The following is a 15,437-nucleotide window of genomic DNA, read 5'->3' as shown; positions in this document are numbered from 1 at the left end:
TTGCTTGATTAGTAAATTGATCATCAGCATATCATGTCTCATAAGGATCATTCTTTAGGTAAATAAAATTTATACATTCATGCTTATTAACTTCATTGTCTAAATGAAGATTAATTCAGTAAGAAGGAACACTACTACATTGTGATACAAGTTCAAGCATGATAATATATATGCTTTAGTTTCTAGCATCCATTGCTAAGATAGTGCTCAAGTTCATTGGATTCATGTACTCTGTGGATCCAGTCATGAACTGGCTTGCAATTAACCGTGTTGCTCTTTCGGTAGGATGAAATGCATCCCAAAATGCATAAGTATCTCTATTCGGGCATAGGTTCGAAAACTGGTTACATAATCCAAGTCCATTATATGGACCTTGTCCACAACATGCCTCCTTTGATGTCACAAAACCTGTGAACCAAAAATTGTTTGATTGGTTAATTCCTGCTGAAAATTTTTGAAACATAACATACATATATATATATATATATATATATATAAATTTTTACCAAAATCTTGTGGATTGTTGAGGAAATCAGAATGCATTTTGAAGGCATTTGCTGTAACAAAGACATCAGAACCATATTGTTTGTTGAGCTCATTCAAGGCTGTGACTAATTGAGGATTGAAAAGATCTCCGGCTTGTTGTAGCTCAGGATTACATTCACCATTTTGGCTTCTCAATGCGAGCTCTGACGGTACACAACCGAGGGGACCAGTTCCGGTGACCATAACTCTTCTAGCTCCCAATTCATAAAGCCTCTGCAATACACCATACAGGTTAATTAAACAGCTACATGCATTGCTTGAATTATTCTCATGATCTAGTGAAAATTAAATTACTTACTGCGAGTATCTTCTTGTATTCAGAAATTAAAAATTTAACATATTCGGGAAGCGAGTATTCCTGAGATCGAGCTGAATCAGGTACTAAGTAGTAATTGTTCACAAAGTCATTGCCTCCAAGAGCAATAAGAACAAGACCATTGTTCACAATCTGCTGAGTTTGGTCAGGACCAACTAAGGAACTCAACCTTTGCTGATACTGTTGAAAGAACTCTAATTGTCTTGTGATCCTTATAATACTTATCTATAACAATCAACAAGACAATGGTTATCAGAATAAATAAATACAAGAAGAAAAAGATTAATTCATGCAAATAAGATTAATGTTTACAAATTGAACTCCTGTATCATTGAGAATTCCAATCCCAGCTGATGCAAAGTTTGCTCCAACAAGAAGCTTTTCGCCTTGAAGCTCCGGGCTTAAGTATGGCAATGTAGACTCAGAACCTAAGTACTCACCTGCAAGTAAAACATGAAAAATTAAAATTACATGAACTCTTTTACTGAATTTTTATATATCAAAGAAAAACAAGAACTTCACTTATAATGTCAGGAAGATTGAGGCCATTCGAGAAGCGGCCGGTCGGCTGATGAGTAGGATAGTCGATGCCATACGGAGGCGAGTCTGCTCGAGCAGTTGATTCCAAGTAGTTGTTATTGCCACTGTCAACAAGAGAATCACCAAAAACAAAAAAAGCTTTTGCTTCTGAAAGATCAAACAGTGTTCCTAAAATCACAAGAAGGAGAGGCCAAGAGATAGACATGTTCTTTGTGGCAATGCACATACATGCATCAAGTCCATTTGATCTTGCCTTTATATAAATTTCTTGTCTTCAATTGTTAGTTTTACATGTTAATTCTCTTAATTATCATTAATATTTCCCCAAGTACACATACATTACTGATGTTTCTGATACAATTGATTGATTAATTGAACTTGATAAGCAAAAGTTTAACAAATAATTCTCTGCATGTTTCTAATTAATACATTGTTGAAAAGGAAGATGTGGAGTTGTAATTCATAGGATGCATGTGAGTTGCTTAAATGAGTGGGGACTATATATATTTCAATGTAGTTAATAAACTCAAATTAAAGTATATATCATTAATAGATTTCTGTATTAACAGTCATTGCTGAAACACATTTTTTTGGTCATTGAATTTTGTATTAATCTTAATTACAGAGATTTAGGAAGAAATTTTTTCTGAAGTTTTGTTTAATTTCGTTGTTATTGTGTTACAATATTGTCAATTAAATTACATATTTAGCTTTAAATCTCTAAAGAAAGATTATTAGAACTATTGATGAAAAGGAGGCAATTAATTAAAAGATTTAAAGAGTCTTTGCCTTCAATTGGTTGTTTGTTGGGAAGTAAAGCATTTAATTTTGAACATCATGATATTCAGTGAATTTGGTTTGGTAGTTGAGCAAAATCTAGATAAAGTTTCTATCAATCAAGAATTAAGGTTTATGCAGGGATTTATTATTTATATTGAGGTTTTCAATCCATTAATGGAAAGAATTTCATGAATTATTAATGCATTAATTAGATTGATACTTATATTGTGAACCATTGAATGTCATGATATCAAGACATTGTGAGAAAAAAATATATTAATTAACATGAATTATATTGAAACATAATTTTGGTAGGCAGATTATTGAATATTTAATCATGAAATAATACAAGAAATTTAATTTAAATATGATTTTTTTTTTAAAAAAAAGAAAGGGCTGTTGTGATAATTAAATCAACTTATGGGGGGTATAATGAAAATATCATGAACCTTGGGATCTGTGTTATTTGGCGTGAATCTCGAGGCTCAGGGTTGTTCTTATTTACGAACATACCCTCGGGTTCCTTCTTTCCCGCGAGAAACCCTCTGGAGCTCGCCGTTCTCCGGCTTCCGGCGATGAATGGCCGAGCTCAGCTTCGGAGACCCTCTCTTAAGCGCTCAGGAATCCCTGCATGCTCTGGCGCCTCTCTTGGACCTAGGGTTTTAGGCCATGACTTCGGTGAGCTCTCTCTCTGTTTCTTTTCTTCCAATTTGTTGGATATCTTGGTTTCTTTGATATGAATTGCTTTAAAGATTTCATCTAGGGTTCTTATTTTGAAAAAAATAATAAGATTTTGAGGTCAAATGTTGTCAAAAGGTGTGGTTTTTCTTGGTTTTGGCTTGTGATTCTGTGTTCTTGCTGCTCATTAGGGTATGGAGAATGTATGATTGGGAATCCATTCTTTTATCTGATTATTTAGGGTTCAAAGAGAACAGAAATGCACTTATATGATCTCTAATTTGAGCAATTAGCATGCTAATTCAATGATTTGGAATTTCATGGGCGCTTAAAACTTCAGTAATTTAGCTTTCTTGCATTTCCTTTTGGGACTAGATGATATCTTGTGCCTGAAAAACTAGGGCATATGTTGTCTTTCTCTTCTATTTTTCCATGAATCATACTCTTTCCTATGAAGTGAAAGTATGATAAATTGGCAAAATATGATGAATTGTTTTTGTGGGAAATTTATGTCATTGAAATTGTAGCTCAAAATCTGGTGGATGATATGATTTTACTGGAAATTTGACCATTGGAATCTCTGATTGACTGTTGATGTTTACGGAACAGGTATAAGTCAAAGGAAAAAGGTGAAGTTTTCAGATATGGGAAAAGCTCATCAAGAAAGCAGTATAAAGCAATCTATACCCTGTTCAACGGAAAGAATTCATGCTCCTAGTGGTAAGTCTCTTCTATCTTAATATAATTAGCTCCATATAGAGTAATGTTTTGTAAGTAGATTTCATTAAGCATCTCCTAGAACCAGCAAATGATGAATCATCATATCATTCATCATTTGAATCATATGAAGAAACACGAAACTTATTAACGGAGGTTTGAATTATGCACAGCTTCCTTTGTTCCAATTTTTTGTTGTATTATTGAGTCCTTTTGTTTTTCTTGGTATGAATTGGAAACCGTGTGAAATTGGGGTGTATCATTCTTGGAAACAATTTGAAAGCTTGTTTTTCACCAAAGAACACATCCTTCATGTGATAAAGTTTCTGGGAGAACTGTTTGCTTGGCCCGCTGTATATCATAGATTCATTGTTGAATCAATCGTGATCCCGTAGTGTATATGTATATATTTGGATGTTGCTGGTTTTCACAATCCGTGCGGTAAGGGAAAAAAAAAAGCAGAATTCAATTGCACTCTCACTCTGATCACTTAGTGTTCTGCATGCTATAACGAGTTTTAAGTATCTTATTTTCTTAAATTCTTGTTTATGTTTTATAACAGCAAACAAAGTTGATGAGGCGAAGACTCTTGAGTATAGATCCTTCAAGAGACTACGGGAAGAAACTTGTAGTGAATTCAATCCTAATTCTCTTCATAAGAAGGATAATAATTTGAAGACATCTCAAGCAAGCGATTGCATCCAAGGTTGAATTGCAAGTGCTTAACTTCTTGCCTGGTCATCGACATAATTGATTTGCCTCATCCCTTTGATTGGCTGTTATCTTGCACTACAGTATATCCACTGAACAAGTGCTGCTTTCTTCTTTTTGCAGAATTGAATAGCATGAATTCGTCAAGTTACGATGTGCACGAGTCCCCTCCTCTTGTTCAGAAGATGGCACCTCGATGGTTTTCTCCAACACCTAAATCTCCTCCGAAATTTGGTGAGCAAAGAACCATTTTCTTGAGTTATTGTCTTAAACCACTGGTTTACTGGTTCCTGTGTTCTGATTCAACTGCGCAAAAAATTTGACAGCATTTCATTCGGTTTTCTCTATTATCAATTGAGTGGTAGTGTATGGTCCATATCAAGCATCATCAATATCTAATCAAATTATAATTTTCCTCAACATACTTAAAAAGTTATCTTGTGCGTACTTTGACTTATGCAATAGCTAGAGCTAGATAAGGATATAAATTTCTTTTAAGCCTAGAACTATTATTTAGAAAGATTGATCAAGCTTTCTGTTTGAATCTTTTGGAGCAGATAGCAAGGAAGGTGGACTGTTTTCATTAAAGAGAGAAAGCATACTTCAATTTGCTTCTGCAGCTTTATCTAAAGAAACAGATGATCTCAAATCTGATAGGTTTGATATATTACATGGCTGTTCTTCCTTTCGGTCTTACAATTCCTGTCTAACAAATTATTTTCTCAGATTGAACCTGATTCCTGAGTTCCTTCAGAGGCTGGGAATTAAAGGAAAATCAGGAAATGTAGGGCTTTATGTTTTCTAATGCTTGTCCAACATACATATTTTAGATGCTAATTTGACTGTTATCTGAATCAGTGAAGCAATAACTTTGCAGCTAGATGCAAGACCGTTGCACAAGAAATCTGATGACATACATCTGTTGCCTATTTCATTTAACTCAAATCGTCAGCATGAATATGAACATGAGATTCGAGGAACAGAATTGGTTCCAGCCAACACAAAAGAAACCGAGGGAAAATATCTGTTTCCTTGTAATCATGGTCAAATCGATAAGTTCATTCTTCCATCACAAGAGACTGTTGCAGCGGAAGATTTTTTCCCTTCCGCCGTGTCTCATTCCAGTCAGAGCATCTTTGAAACTCCGGCTTTTCCGTCTAGGCAACATGCTTCAAAAACCAAACAAATGCAATCACAATGGGTATCAGATATCGGAAGAGTTTCATATCCATTGCTTTTGCAACATGACTCAACTGATTTCGAAGGACTGAACACAGAATTAGCAGGCAGAAAACACGAGACTGAGTTTATGAGTCGGTCACTAAACAATTTTGGAATAGAGCAATCATTAGTTCCATACGTCAATCCGGTCTCCTTGGAAGTAAGTAGGCTTCTTCTTGCTCCTGATCTACACTGGAATCCGGAGGGGAAACAGTGTGCTCCTATCCTACTTGGATGGAGGGACGACGATGATATTGAAGCAGAAGCAGGGGTGTTTGTGGCTTCTAACAGATTGCGTCGGTTTGAACCAGACCATTTAACACTCATTCCATGCACATCTCCAGGATTTCTTCATCAAACACCAGCCTTTAATACTTCGGAACAAGATCCTGATGGTCTTTTTTCGAGTTCTGATAACAGTTTTAGGAACTGGGAAATGGATTTTGACAGGGCATGGCCTTCCCAATCTCATTTTTGAAAACAGATTGAAGTTATGGTCCTATGTCCTAACTGTGATTAGATTGTACTGTTTTCCTTTTGTCTAAATCCTGATGTATTTGTTGATTTGTTATATTTTTTTTCTATATCTACAAGTTAGTTTGGTACTTAACATGGTGGTTGAATTGAAATTCAGGGGGCAAAAACTTTAATACCTGTTGTTTGTTATTCCTAAATTAAAAAAAAAATAAAAAAAATCAATGTGTGCTATCGGAAAAATCACCTAAAGGCCTTTCATTTATTTCTTGCAAGCAACTTTGGCAAGCCATAAATGTAACAAGTAACTTTGAGCTTAAATGGCAACAAAGCAGCTAACATAACTGAATTTTCGACTTATTATTAAAGCTATGCACAATGACATACACAAGAGATCAAAATTAGTATTTCAAATAAAGTTATGTTTAGTACCTGATACAAGAATGTGTCTTTGAAATCGATCATGCATGAACATCGTCAATCAAAGAACTTAACCTCTTCACAAACCATGCTAATTTCCGAGAAAAGCTTGATCTTCAACTCTTTGTTCTTCTCCTTCAGCCAAGGCTACATTGCAGCGCTAAAATGTGAGGAGAATGAAGTAACAATGTTTCAGATTATGTTTCTCCTGAACCGGAGGCGAAAAATGAAGTTATTCGGACTGTCAGGAGGAATCTTCTGGGTTTGAATCTCCATTCTGTTTTGCAGAGAGAACTTTGTCGAGTGTCTCATCTGGAACTGTGATTCCACTTGTTTCCATATCCGCAACAATTGCAACGGCCGCATCTAGTTCTCCAAGATCAAGGCAAAGCGTGATCACCTCATCGTACAAGCGGCTAATTTCACCAAAGAAGAGAATATACATGATTAGATTACGGAATGCTGCAGTTTGCGGGAAAAGCCGGTAGTATTACTTGAGGCATGGTTTTTCTAATATATAGTGACAAAGCTCAGCTAACTACATGAATTTCAATCTAGAACTAACATGAAAGTTGGGAAACATAACTCCCAACATTCCAACATAGTTTGGGACAAAATTATGAAAGGTAAATATTCCCATCTACATGGACAATTACCATCCTAAAGGAAGTTGCATAGAAATTTAAGGAGAGAATAAGCATGCAAAGTTTACCTTCCAAAAATATAACCAAGTCCATGCGTTGTACGCAAGATTACCAAAAAAGCCGAAGGCAGAGGAGCTCTTATAGCAGCACGAAGTACCATAGCGCAGTCCTCAATGGTTGGTTTCCCATCCAATTCGATCACCTGAAGTGCCCGAATGATTCTAAATCAATTAGATAGATAGAATTCGGCATAATGCATTGTTCCCGTCAAAAGTTTTGATCTATGAAAAATAGAAAGAAGTGCAAAATCCCTCAGAGCAAATCACTAATTCTAGAACTTATTAGAACACATTTCTTGGGTATCTCTCTCAAAACATTATCATAAAGCTGAATTTGGCTTTCTTAATCACCAGATCACAGATATTTTCACCTAATGAAAAATAAAAACATTGAGTCTTAACATAAATGTGCACACATGAAGAAAGAAACTAAACCGGCATCTATATTAAATCGTAACCAATAACATTCAACTATCACCGGTTTTGAGTTCAACCATTGGTAATTTGGTATCACCTAGCACAGCAAAGGAAGTGACAGTTCAAGCACAATTACAACTAAACTTCATCATGCTTATAAGATGGATAATATTTCTGCTATCAAACTCTGAGCTAAGAAACATATTCCCTCCGCTCTTTTTTACTAGTCACATTTACCTAATTCACACCGATTAAGAAAAGTTGGTTAAAATTAGTCGGTCACCTATATTTTATAAAAATTTCCATTACTTTCCAAAACTACCCCTATTTAAAACTCCATTAGTGGAGTGGAGTATATAATTTAATTCTTAGTTGATTGTAATTTATTGAAAATTGTACAAGTACATTAAATTAAAGGATAAATTTGGAAAAAAGTTATTTAATGCTGCACAAATTTTTAATGTGACAAGTAAAAAGGAACATAGAAGAGCTCCAAAACATGACAAGTAAAAAGGAATGGAGGGAGTATGTCATAGAAATTACAAGAAAATTGCTAAAAATAAGCTACACGAAGTAAAGCACTGTTGAGAAATTCACCTTGTGCATAACTTTGATAGCCAACTCAGCCTCCCATTCTTGTGACCATTTCCTTGGAACTCTCTTCTTCAACTCTTTCTCCCAAGTCCATCCCCATGCATCAGCAATGGTGTACATATCTGACACATCAAAGATTCTTCTCTCTCTCATCTCCTTAAAAGCCTCATATGGATCCAGTGGGAACCAGTCATCATCTTCATCCTCCTAATTACACATCCATAGAAAGAAAATTCAAATTTTATAAGAGCATCATGACAACTACAATAAACAAGTTGAACAATGTAGATTATAAAGATAAAGAAGACCAAATATGAAAAGTTGGTTCTTATCAATGGGAAAAAATACAAAATTGGTGTTAAACTATCAGTTTATAACTCAAATAATCAAGAAACTTATGGTATGCGTCACAAGAAGAAAATAGGCAAAATGAGTTGATTGTGTTGCATGATGAAGCTTGAGATGTCTCAAAGGCTATACTCAAAAAGTAGAGACAAGCATCAAATTCTGTTTGGTGTTATCACATATTACTTGTAACAATTTTGATTCCAAAAGCAAATGTCACATAGTGAAAAGAAAGTAAAAGATCTGAAATATATAAAACTCACATATGAAAGGTATAGACAATTATACACCTCCAACACAATCATAACTAGCGGTACTCTAGAATTAATTTATTAATTGACGGTAAAATACTCAACAAGAAAATAAAATATACTGAAAAAATCACTTAAGATATTACAAGATAGCTGTTGAATTTTAATTTTGTATCATGCTTGGAAAAAAGGATCTTAAATGAATATTAAGTAGAACGCAATAGAAACCTAAATTTCACAATAGCAAACCTCAGGTGATACACGGGGAGTTCTCCTTCGTGATTTGCTTGAAGAAGTAGCTGTTGGGTCAAAATCCTTTAACAACTGAACTCCAATCATTTGAAGAGGCTTCAATCTTTGAGCTTCCTTGTCTTTAATACTATCAACAGCTTGGTTTTCAGTTTGTTCGACTTCTTCCTCCTGTTGTTCAACTTCTTCCTCTTCATCTACCTCATCATCTTCTGTTTCTTTAGAGGCATCCTCCCCTTCATCACCATCATCATCCAACATATCTGATGAATCAGAATTTTCTACTTCAGTTTGGTTATTAGGAACATTATTTAAGCCTTCACCAAGGAAACGGCTTTTCCAGAACTCTGTATTCCCATCTTCAAGTTTAATCCGTGATATTAGTTCATCTAATTCTTCATCTACCTATCAAGGAAACAAGACAATGATATAAAAAATCATAAGAATAAACAAAGCCTACAAACAAACTTTCACACCTTGTGAAAAAAAGGTGTAAAATATATCACAAAGAATAATTTTTGTATCATTTTAGTATCTAAGAGCTAATGTAGAAACAATGAATCACTATAAAAAAGAATCAACTTTTTGTTGTTCTAGCTAAATGAGATATCTGCACGTTGTTGTAGCTAGCAAGAGGCAAAAAAAAAGAAAAAAACACTATTCCAACCAAAAGCTTAAACTAATAGGATTAAAGATCCAAGTTCATATATTCATATCCATATTTACTAAATTAATTGAGTGGCACTATTAATTACTTTAATATACCCCTTGACATGTAATAGTCTTTTAACCAGACATGTTATACACAAACTAAACAAGCCAAGCTTTGATACCATATTAAGTATAAACTAAACATATTATCCAAGTTTGATCCAATTCAAAACTTAAAGCTATTATAATTAGAGACCATACTAATATATTTATATCCCAATTTATTTATTTATTTATTTATATATGTTCTAATTTTTAATGGTTCTATTTCTGATTTCCTTCTAGAAGTAGGAAAGAAAGATCATAGTCATATAGACGATGTTCAAATGCCAACGCAGACAAATTTCATGAATTCCTGCAACATGAAATAGATCAAAAAGTTCCATGAGATAAGCAGGCATGGTGCATTTCAACATTGCCGACATGATTTTTTCTTATTGCTCCCAAGTAACAAGTCATTAGAGAACCATTAAGGTTAAAAAATATATAAAATAAATACACAAACAAATAAAATGATAAATATGAACATAAAAACTCAGGCCTCCTTTTAACTTAAGCTTTTGGGTTACATCACATCAGACTTAGATGTTTGGATGGCATCCAATGCGGTACCAAAGCTTAGTTTGTTTAGTTGGTTTATAACATAACTAACAACAATAGACTAGTTCTAAATAATATGTTTGGTTTACATCTAACAATTAAAACTAATATACCTCTTCTTCTTCCTCTTCCACAGGAGGAACCCAAAGTGGTCTACCACGTGATCGGTTTATCCTTCGCGCTTTTTGCACTCGTTGGTATAAAACTTGTCTAGTCCCATCAATAGGCAATCCTTGTGCTTCTAATTCTTCTTTTAACTCGGAGACTACCATTTTGCTAGCAGCCTTAGGTTTTAATACATTATTGTTAGGTCCTTTAATAATCTTTTTTAGTCTCTCCACCACTCGAATAACATCATCTTCTGATACATCACCTAAAATAGAAGGTCCTTCATTCCTTAAAGTCTGCAGGAGTTTACGATGGTAGATCTTCACTTCTTCAAGACAACGTTGTTTGAAAGAATTTTCAATTGGATTTGAATAAGCAAATCCAGCAGCATCAGGGTCTAGTGGTGTTTTCCCTTGCCGTGGAACCCACCTTTTGCGATCTCCTGTGAGCCCTCCTTCCTCAATATATCTTTTTAATCACAAAAAGAAGAACAAGCATTAGCAATGGCCCAAAGAAAGGACCATTAAGTGATTATCCTAATACAAGATAAATAATCAATCACAGTCCTTCCATCATAGAACGGAAATTATAACTCATGATATGAACTATAATAGGAAAGATAAGTATTTTATACTACAAATAAATTCCCAGACAAGAATAAACTAAATCTGTAAGATGCTACCAAATAACAAAAGTAGAGTGAACCACCTTAGAAATTCATAAATTTTAATCAAATAGCAATCTAATTGATGAATTACTAAAAGCATCTTGTTTCAATTTTAAAATGAGAGATGTCCATGAAGAACTGTTTGTTTATAGTTTGATTTTATTCTGTTAAAAATGTCAGACGACCCCATTTTTTCCAGTCATTCAATGCTAAATGTACATATTTCACCAAAAAAATGTAACAAAATGCAAATATTCCGACATAATTAATATTTAATCAGACAACACAACTACATAATTGATTGAACCCAAAAAAAAATCTTCCAAAATTCATGGAAATATTTGAACTCGGCCGACTATACCTCAAGCGTATGATTATAAGTTTTCAAGAATAAATAAAACACATACAAATCAATTTGTTGACATGGAAAGACCCACCTGGCAATGTAATCAATTTCTTTCCCAATATCAGCTTCTTCTTGCATAGGCTCTATCCACGAGCTTACAAGTGAACGATATTTTCTGCTCAAAATCATTGCTCTAGGTGGAATAGGTTGCTTGTCTTCAGCCATTGCTTCTAAAGCTTCAAGCATCTCCACTATCCTTCCTGATTATAAGAATAACTATACCTGCTCAGGAAAGTATTACTTCACGAAAAGCATTGAACACTGATGAGCACAAATACTAGGTTCAAATATATTTGCTATAATAGGGACATATAAAATTAACTTTTATTTAAGACTCTTAAGATCTATTAGTGAAAAAATTGCTGTAGGGTAGCAAGATACCTTCCCGACACAAAGCTCGAAGATACAGAGAGAGTGGATCTCCAAAGTTTCCTTCATTATGCAGAACTGTTGTGCCCCCAGGAAAGTTCTTAAGGGCACGAAAATGACGGATTGCTTCATTGACAACACAATATTTGGTAAAGCATTCCACCAGCACCCTGAGATGAAAAGAAAAATACCAAATGAGATGCCCCCTTAAACAAAAATCATGGCCAAACTTTACTGTATTGATCAAATTTGCAATCAAAACTTAGTTTAAACTGTGGAAAGAACACTGATTTGGTTTTTTCATTTTGGTTACCTAGTAGATAACCATAGAAGAAGTCAAAGTTATCATCCATCAACACAGTAGCACCTTGATTTTAACTTAGTAGTAATAAGATATCCAAATGAAGGTGTTAACCTTGAGGGCTATATACAAAACCAGAAGGAAGTCCATCAAACTTAATGGAAACATGTTTTGACATGACAGTGGAGCAAGTGAAAAGATTTGACAGTTTTGCACATCATGGCGATATTCAAGTTTCAACAAGTAGATAGTTAATTAAATTATTTACATCCTTGATAAGCAAAATAAAAATATAGCACCGAGATGTCTTACGCATAGGTTTTCACATTGGGTTGCAAACGTTTGTGATCTTCAACCATCATTCCCAGTAACTCAGCCACATCTTGTACCCTACAAATAAATGCCGAATCAAAAGAACTAAACAAAAATGCTTAAAACATCTCAAAGAAGTCTTCAAAAATTAAGCATAAGGTACATTAAGAAAAGAAAACATGGAATTAAGACCACTAATGACTAAATGAGACAAATAATGAAAGATGGCTTTTTTCATAAGTTTGAAAATGTGGAGGTGAAAGTTGCTTAAACATATTCACCAGCAAAGGGAAATTGTAGCATCCAATTTGATGTCATTATGTGACAAAGCATATAACTAACGACCAGGATGAACAAGGGCAATTTTAATGGAGTTGTTTTCTCATTTCTTTAGTAATTATTGAAGCATCCGCTTTTCCAAGCCATGCAACTGAAACAATGTTCTCAAAGGATACAAAACAGCAGAACAGAACAACCAAAGAAATATAAAATGAAAAAGCAGCCAAAATCCATGAAATATACCTGTCATAGGATTCAGCCCTAGTGTATGCCTGGATCACCCAATTATAAGTGTCTGTATCAGGTTTCATAAAATCTACAAGAAAAGGACAATCAGTGATGCCTCCCGTAGAAGTGCAATTTCGCAGGAAGCAAGAACACATTATTATATCCACACATATCCTAAAAAGGCATCACAGCATTGATTACAATAATAAAAAGTAGATGAGGCATGATCAGCTAGGTGACCAAAAAGATACTTCAAATCTGTTCTGTTCAAGAGAATAAGACTGAAATTATGTGCACCTTATGGCTATTTAACAAGTACATTCCAAAAGCAAAGTTTAAGTCATGTGGGACAGTCAAAGATCATCATGAAGTGATATAACATCAAACTTCAGCAAAGGAGCAAAAATGTCCTGTGAGTGAATGATCACAACATCGAGCTGATCTTAGTACCAAAGACAGAAAAAGTGAAGCATAACGACTTCAAACTTAATTGGATTAAATATTAGACTTGTTAGCTACGACCTCATGTTTGAAATGTCAACATGGGTGCAGGTCAGAGTCAACAATGAAGAAATTTGCATGGAAATGTGGTTTAGGCGGAAGGAGGCCTGGACCTGTTGATTTTTAAGATTGGTCAGGCTTTACATCTGAAGGAGTAGGACTAACTAGATTTGGTTCAAGAACTAAAACTCTACAAGTAGCCAGCAGAAAAGATCTTCAAAGAGAGTGATGCATAAGAGATGGAAAGACGAAGAATGACACAAATTATATTTCAACATTGTTTTCACATACCAATGCTGGATTTCCCTTCTTCAGCTTGGTCACCCATATTATGGTAGAGAACAAAAGGTCTTCATAAAGAAGAATCAAAACATATTACGTGCTTTAAAGGATCTAATACCTTCACCACCATATTCCATGTTCTCAAAAGTGGTAAAAGCTATTTCCGGTATTCCACAAGTAGCCTGCATAAAAAAGGTGACTATAGTTTAGCAAAAATAATGCAGGAATATATGCCTAAACATGGCAGCAAGAAGTATCACATGACCTGCTGGTTTATTTACATAATCATTAATATTTCATAGGCTACCACAAAGCTAAGAGGCATATAACACACTATTAGGTGGTGAGATTGTCTCTCTTTACCTGTACACTAAGAAGACAATTAAAATGAAATGTGGTTGCCATTCTCCCTGCAGACTCCATTTCATAAGCAATTGTAAGAGCATTTGAATGATCACCAGCTTTACAATCTTCCTCAATTAAAAGATCATAAATTTCATCAGTAGCTTTCAATCCTCCTTGAGCTCCCTTTAGAAACACACTATTGGCCTCTGCCAAATATCGGTGCCTGACCAATTCCTCTGCTTTCAAGAAGAAAATAACTTAACAAACTCTAAAGCAGTCAATAACAAAGAATACACCACACAAGCACAAGTAACATACCCACTAGAACTAGCCAAGCCTTGCGAATATCAAACTTCAGCTTTTCCATGGCAGCAAGAATTTCCATTCCCCTGACTGCAAGACCTTTGGATCCAAACAACCGAACAAGAGCAACAAAAGTCTCATGAAGAGGACGCAGTCCTGCACTCAACTCCCTCCGCAATGAGTGCATCTGCATTGAGTTTTCCACCATACAAACATGACACAATTACTTGAAAAAGAAGAACATTTAAACCAGAATAAAAATTGCTCCTTTACAACAATTCAAAGAATGGTAACCTCCCCATCAATCAAACACAATTCCAAAACAGTAAATCAAAAAGGGAGATTACCGCGCCCTCCTCATCGCCGTCAAGAGCGTGGGAGACAATGAGACCGTGGAAAGAACGCGGCCCGGGAGTGAGCCCCGCGGCAATCATGTCATAGATAACGCTTGAAACTCCCGCAGAGTCGCGATTCCGCGCTCGTAGCATCAATTCCTCCATGAACGTGAACCTCAGCCCTTTCTCCATCGCAGAGACAGCAGCACTCGTATAGGGAGAAAAAGAAGAGGGAGACTCCTCATCTCTCGACTGCTTCTTCTTCCTGCTCTTCCGCCCCGACGTGGACACAGCTCGTACTGTGAGGACTCTCTGGAGAGGTCTCGGAGAGGAAGGAGGCGTAAAAGATGGGAATTTGGGCGTAGAGAATAGCAGCAACGCCATTGGAGACGCTCTCTCCAACGGAGACGGAAAAAGAGAAATGGATAAGAATTAAGAAGCAGGGGATAAGAAGGGTTTTAGCTATCGGATTCTAGTTTGGATCCGATATCACATACCCGATAACCCGGAGCTAGATCCATCCTTTTGTATTTCTTGCTCTAGGGTCCTATGTTTTTCCAGAGAGTTATGTTGTGTTATATTAATGTTATTGTCTTAGTTTTTATGTATCTATGTTGTATTATATTCATTGTTAGTGGATCAATTTCTTATTTTTTATTAATATCAGTGGTTTATTTATTTATTTATTTATTTAAAAAAATAGATATTATAAAATTCATCAATTCGTC

The 15,437-nt window shown here is 35.1% G+C and overlaps 3 protein-coding genes across 4 annotated transcripts; 1 reads left to right on the top strand and 2 right to left on the bottom strand.

Annotated features, from left to right (window-relative positions):
- LOC120278031 (GDSL esterase/lipase LTL1-like) lies at positions 1-1,611 on the bottom strand. The gene is made up of 5 exons (XM_039284924.1): positions 1,385-1,611; positions 1,175-1,302; positions 845-1,087; positions 507-759; positions 1-408 (listed from the first exon to the last, which is right to left on the bottom strand). The coding sequence occupies exons 1-5, from the start codon at positions 1,605-1,607 to the stop codon at positions 176-178; spliced, it is 1,080 nt and encodes a 359-aa protein (XP_039140858.1). The 5' UTR covers positions 1,608-1,611; the 3' UTR covers positions 1-175.
- A 1,089-nt stretch (positions 1,612-2,700) lies between these two features.
- On the top strand, positions 2,701-6,161 carry LOC120271097. Of its 2 annotated transcripts, XM_039278096.1 has the most exons (7): positions 2,701-2,860; positions 3,470-3,580; positions 4,140-4,283; positions 4,412-4,522; positions 4,846-4,945; positions 5,015-5,072; positions 5,166-6,161. In XM_039278096.1, exons 1-7 carry the CDS (start codon positions 2,758-2,760, stop codon positions 5,985-5,987), a joined length of 1,449 nt encoding a protein of 482 aa, XP_039134030.1. In that variant the 5' UTR covers positions 2,701-2,757; the 3' UTR covers positions 5,988-6,161. The 2 variants fall into 2 exon arrangements, with proteins under 2 accessions (XP_039134030.1, XP_039134029.1); XM_039278095.1 differs by having other exon boundaries at positions 4,846-5,072.
- Positions 6,162-6,362: 201 nt separating this feature from the next.
- LOC120276822 lies at positions 6,363-15,222 on the bottom strand. The gene is made up of 13 exons (XM_039283541.1): positions 14,722-15,222; positions 14,390-14,561; positions 14,090-14,307; positions 13,845-13,908; positions 12,959-13,031; positions 12,437-12,514; positions 11,836-11,993; positions 11,486-11,654; positions 10,387-10,849; positions 8,963-9,367; positions 8,121-8,324; positions 7,116-7,249; positions 6,363-6,819 (listed from the first exon to the last, which is right to left on the bottom strand). Exons 1-13 carry the CDS (start codon positions 15,091-15,093, stop codon positions 6,648-6,650), a joined length of 2,682 nt encoding a protein of 893 aa, XP_039139475.1. The 5' UTR covers positions 15,094-15,222; the 3' UTR covers positions 6,363-6,647.
- Between the last annotated feature and the right edge of the window lie 215 nt (positions 15,223-15,437).

The sequence above is a fragment of the Dioscorea cayenensis genome, chromosome 2 (assembly GCF_009730915.1).
Source record: "Dioscorea cayenensis subsp. rotundata cultivar TDr96_F1 chromosome 2, TDr96_F1_v2_PseudoChromosome.rev07_lg8_w22 25.fasta, whole genome shotgun sequence".
NCBI lineage: Eukaryota > Viridiplantae > Streptophyta > Magnoliopsida > Dioscoreales > Dioscoreaceae > Dioscorea > Dioscorea cayenensis.
This window is presented reverse-complemented; position numbering and strand designations above follow the sequence as displayed.

Bases quoted from the DNA above. Each gene is read 5' to 3' on its own strand.
- LOC120278031 (XM_039284924.1), bottom strand. From the start codon at position 1,607: ATGTCTATCTCTTGGCCTCTCCTTCTTGTGATTTTAGGAACACTGTTT. The intron at 1,303-1,384 runs GTGAAGTTCTTG...TTTTACTTGCAG, and splicing joins CAATCTTCCTGACATTATAA to GTGAGTACTTAGGTTCTGAG. The intron at 760-844 runs GTAAGTAATTTA...GGTGTATTGCAG, and splicing joins AATACAAGAAGATACTCGCA to AGGCTTTATGAATTGGGAGC.
- LOC120271097 (XM_039278095.1), top strand. From the start codon at position 2,758: ATGAATGGCCGAGCTCAGCTTCGGAGACCCTCTCTTAAGCGCTCAGGA. The intron at 4,523-4,845 runs GTGAGCAAAGAA...CTTTTGGAGCAG, and splicing joins TAAATCTCCTCCGAAATTTG to ATAGCAAGGAAGGTGGACTG. The intron at 5,073-5,165 runs GTAGGGCTTTAT...ATAACTTTGCAG, and splicing joins TTAAAGGAAAATCAGGAAAT to CTAGATGCAAGACCGTTGCA.
- LOC120276822 (XM_039283541.1), bottom strand. From the start codon at position 15,093: ATGGCGTTGCTGCTATTCTCTACGCCCAAATTCCCATCTTTTACGCCT. The intron at 12,515-12,958 runs GTATATTTCATG...ATTTATTTGTAG, and splicing joins AGGGCTGAATCCTATGACAG to GGTACAAGATGTGGCTGAGT. The intron at 8,325-8,962 runs GTTTGCTATTGT...ATGTGTAATTAG, and splicing joins CTCCCCGTGTATCACCTGAG to GAGGATGAAGATGATGACTG.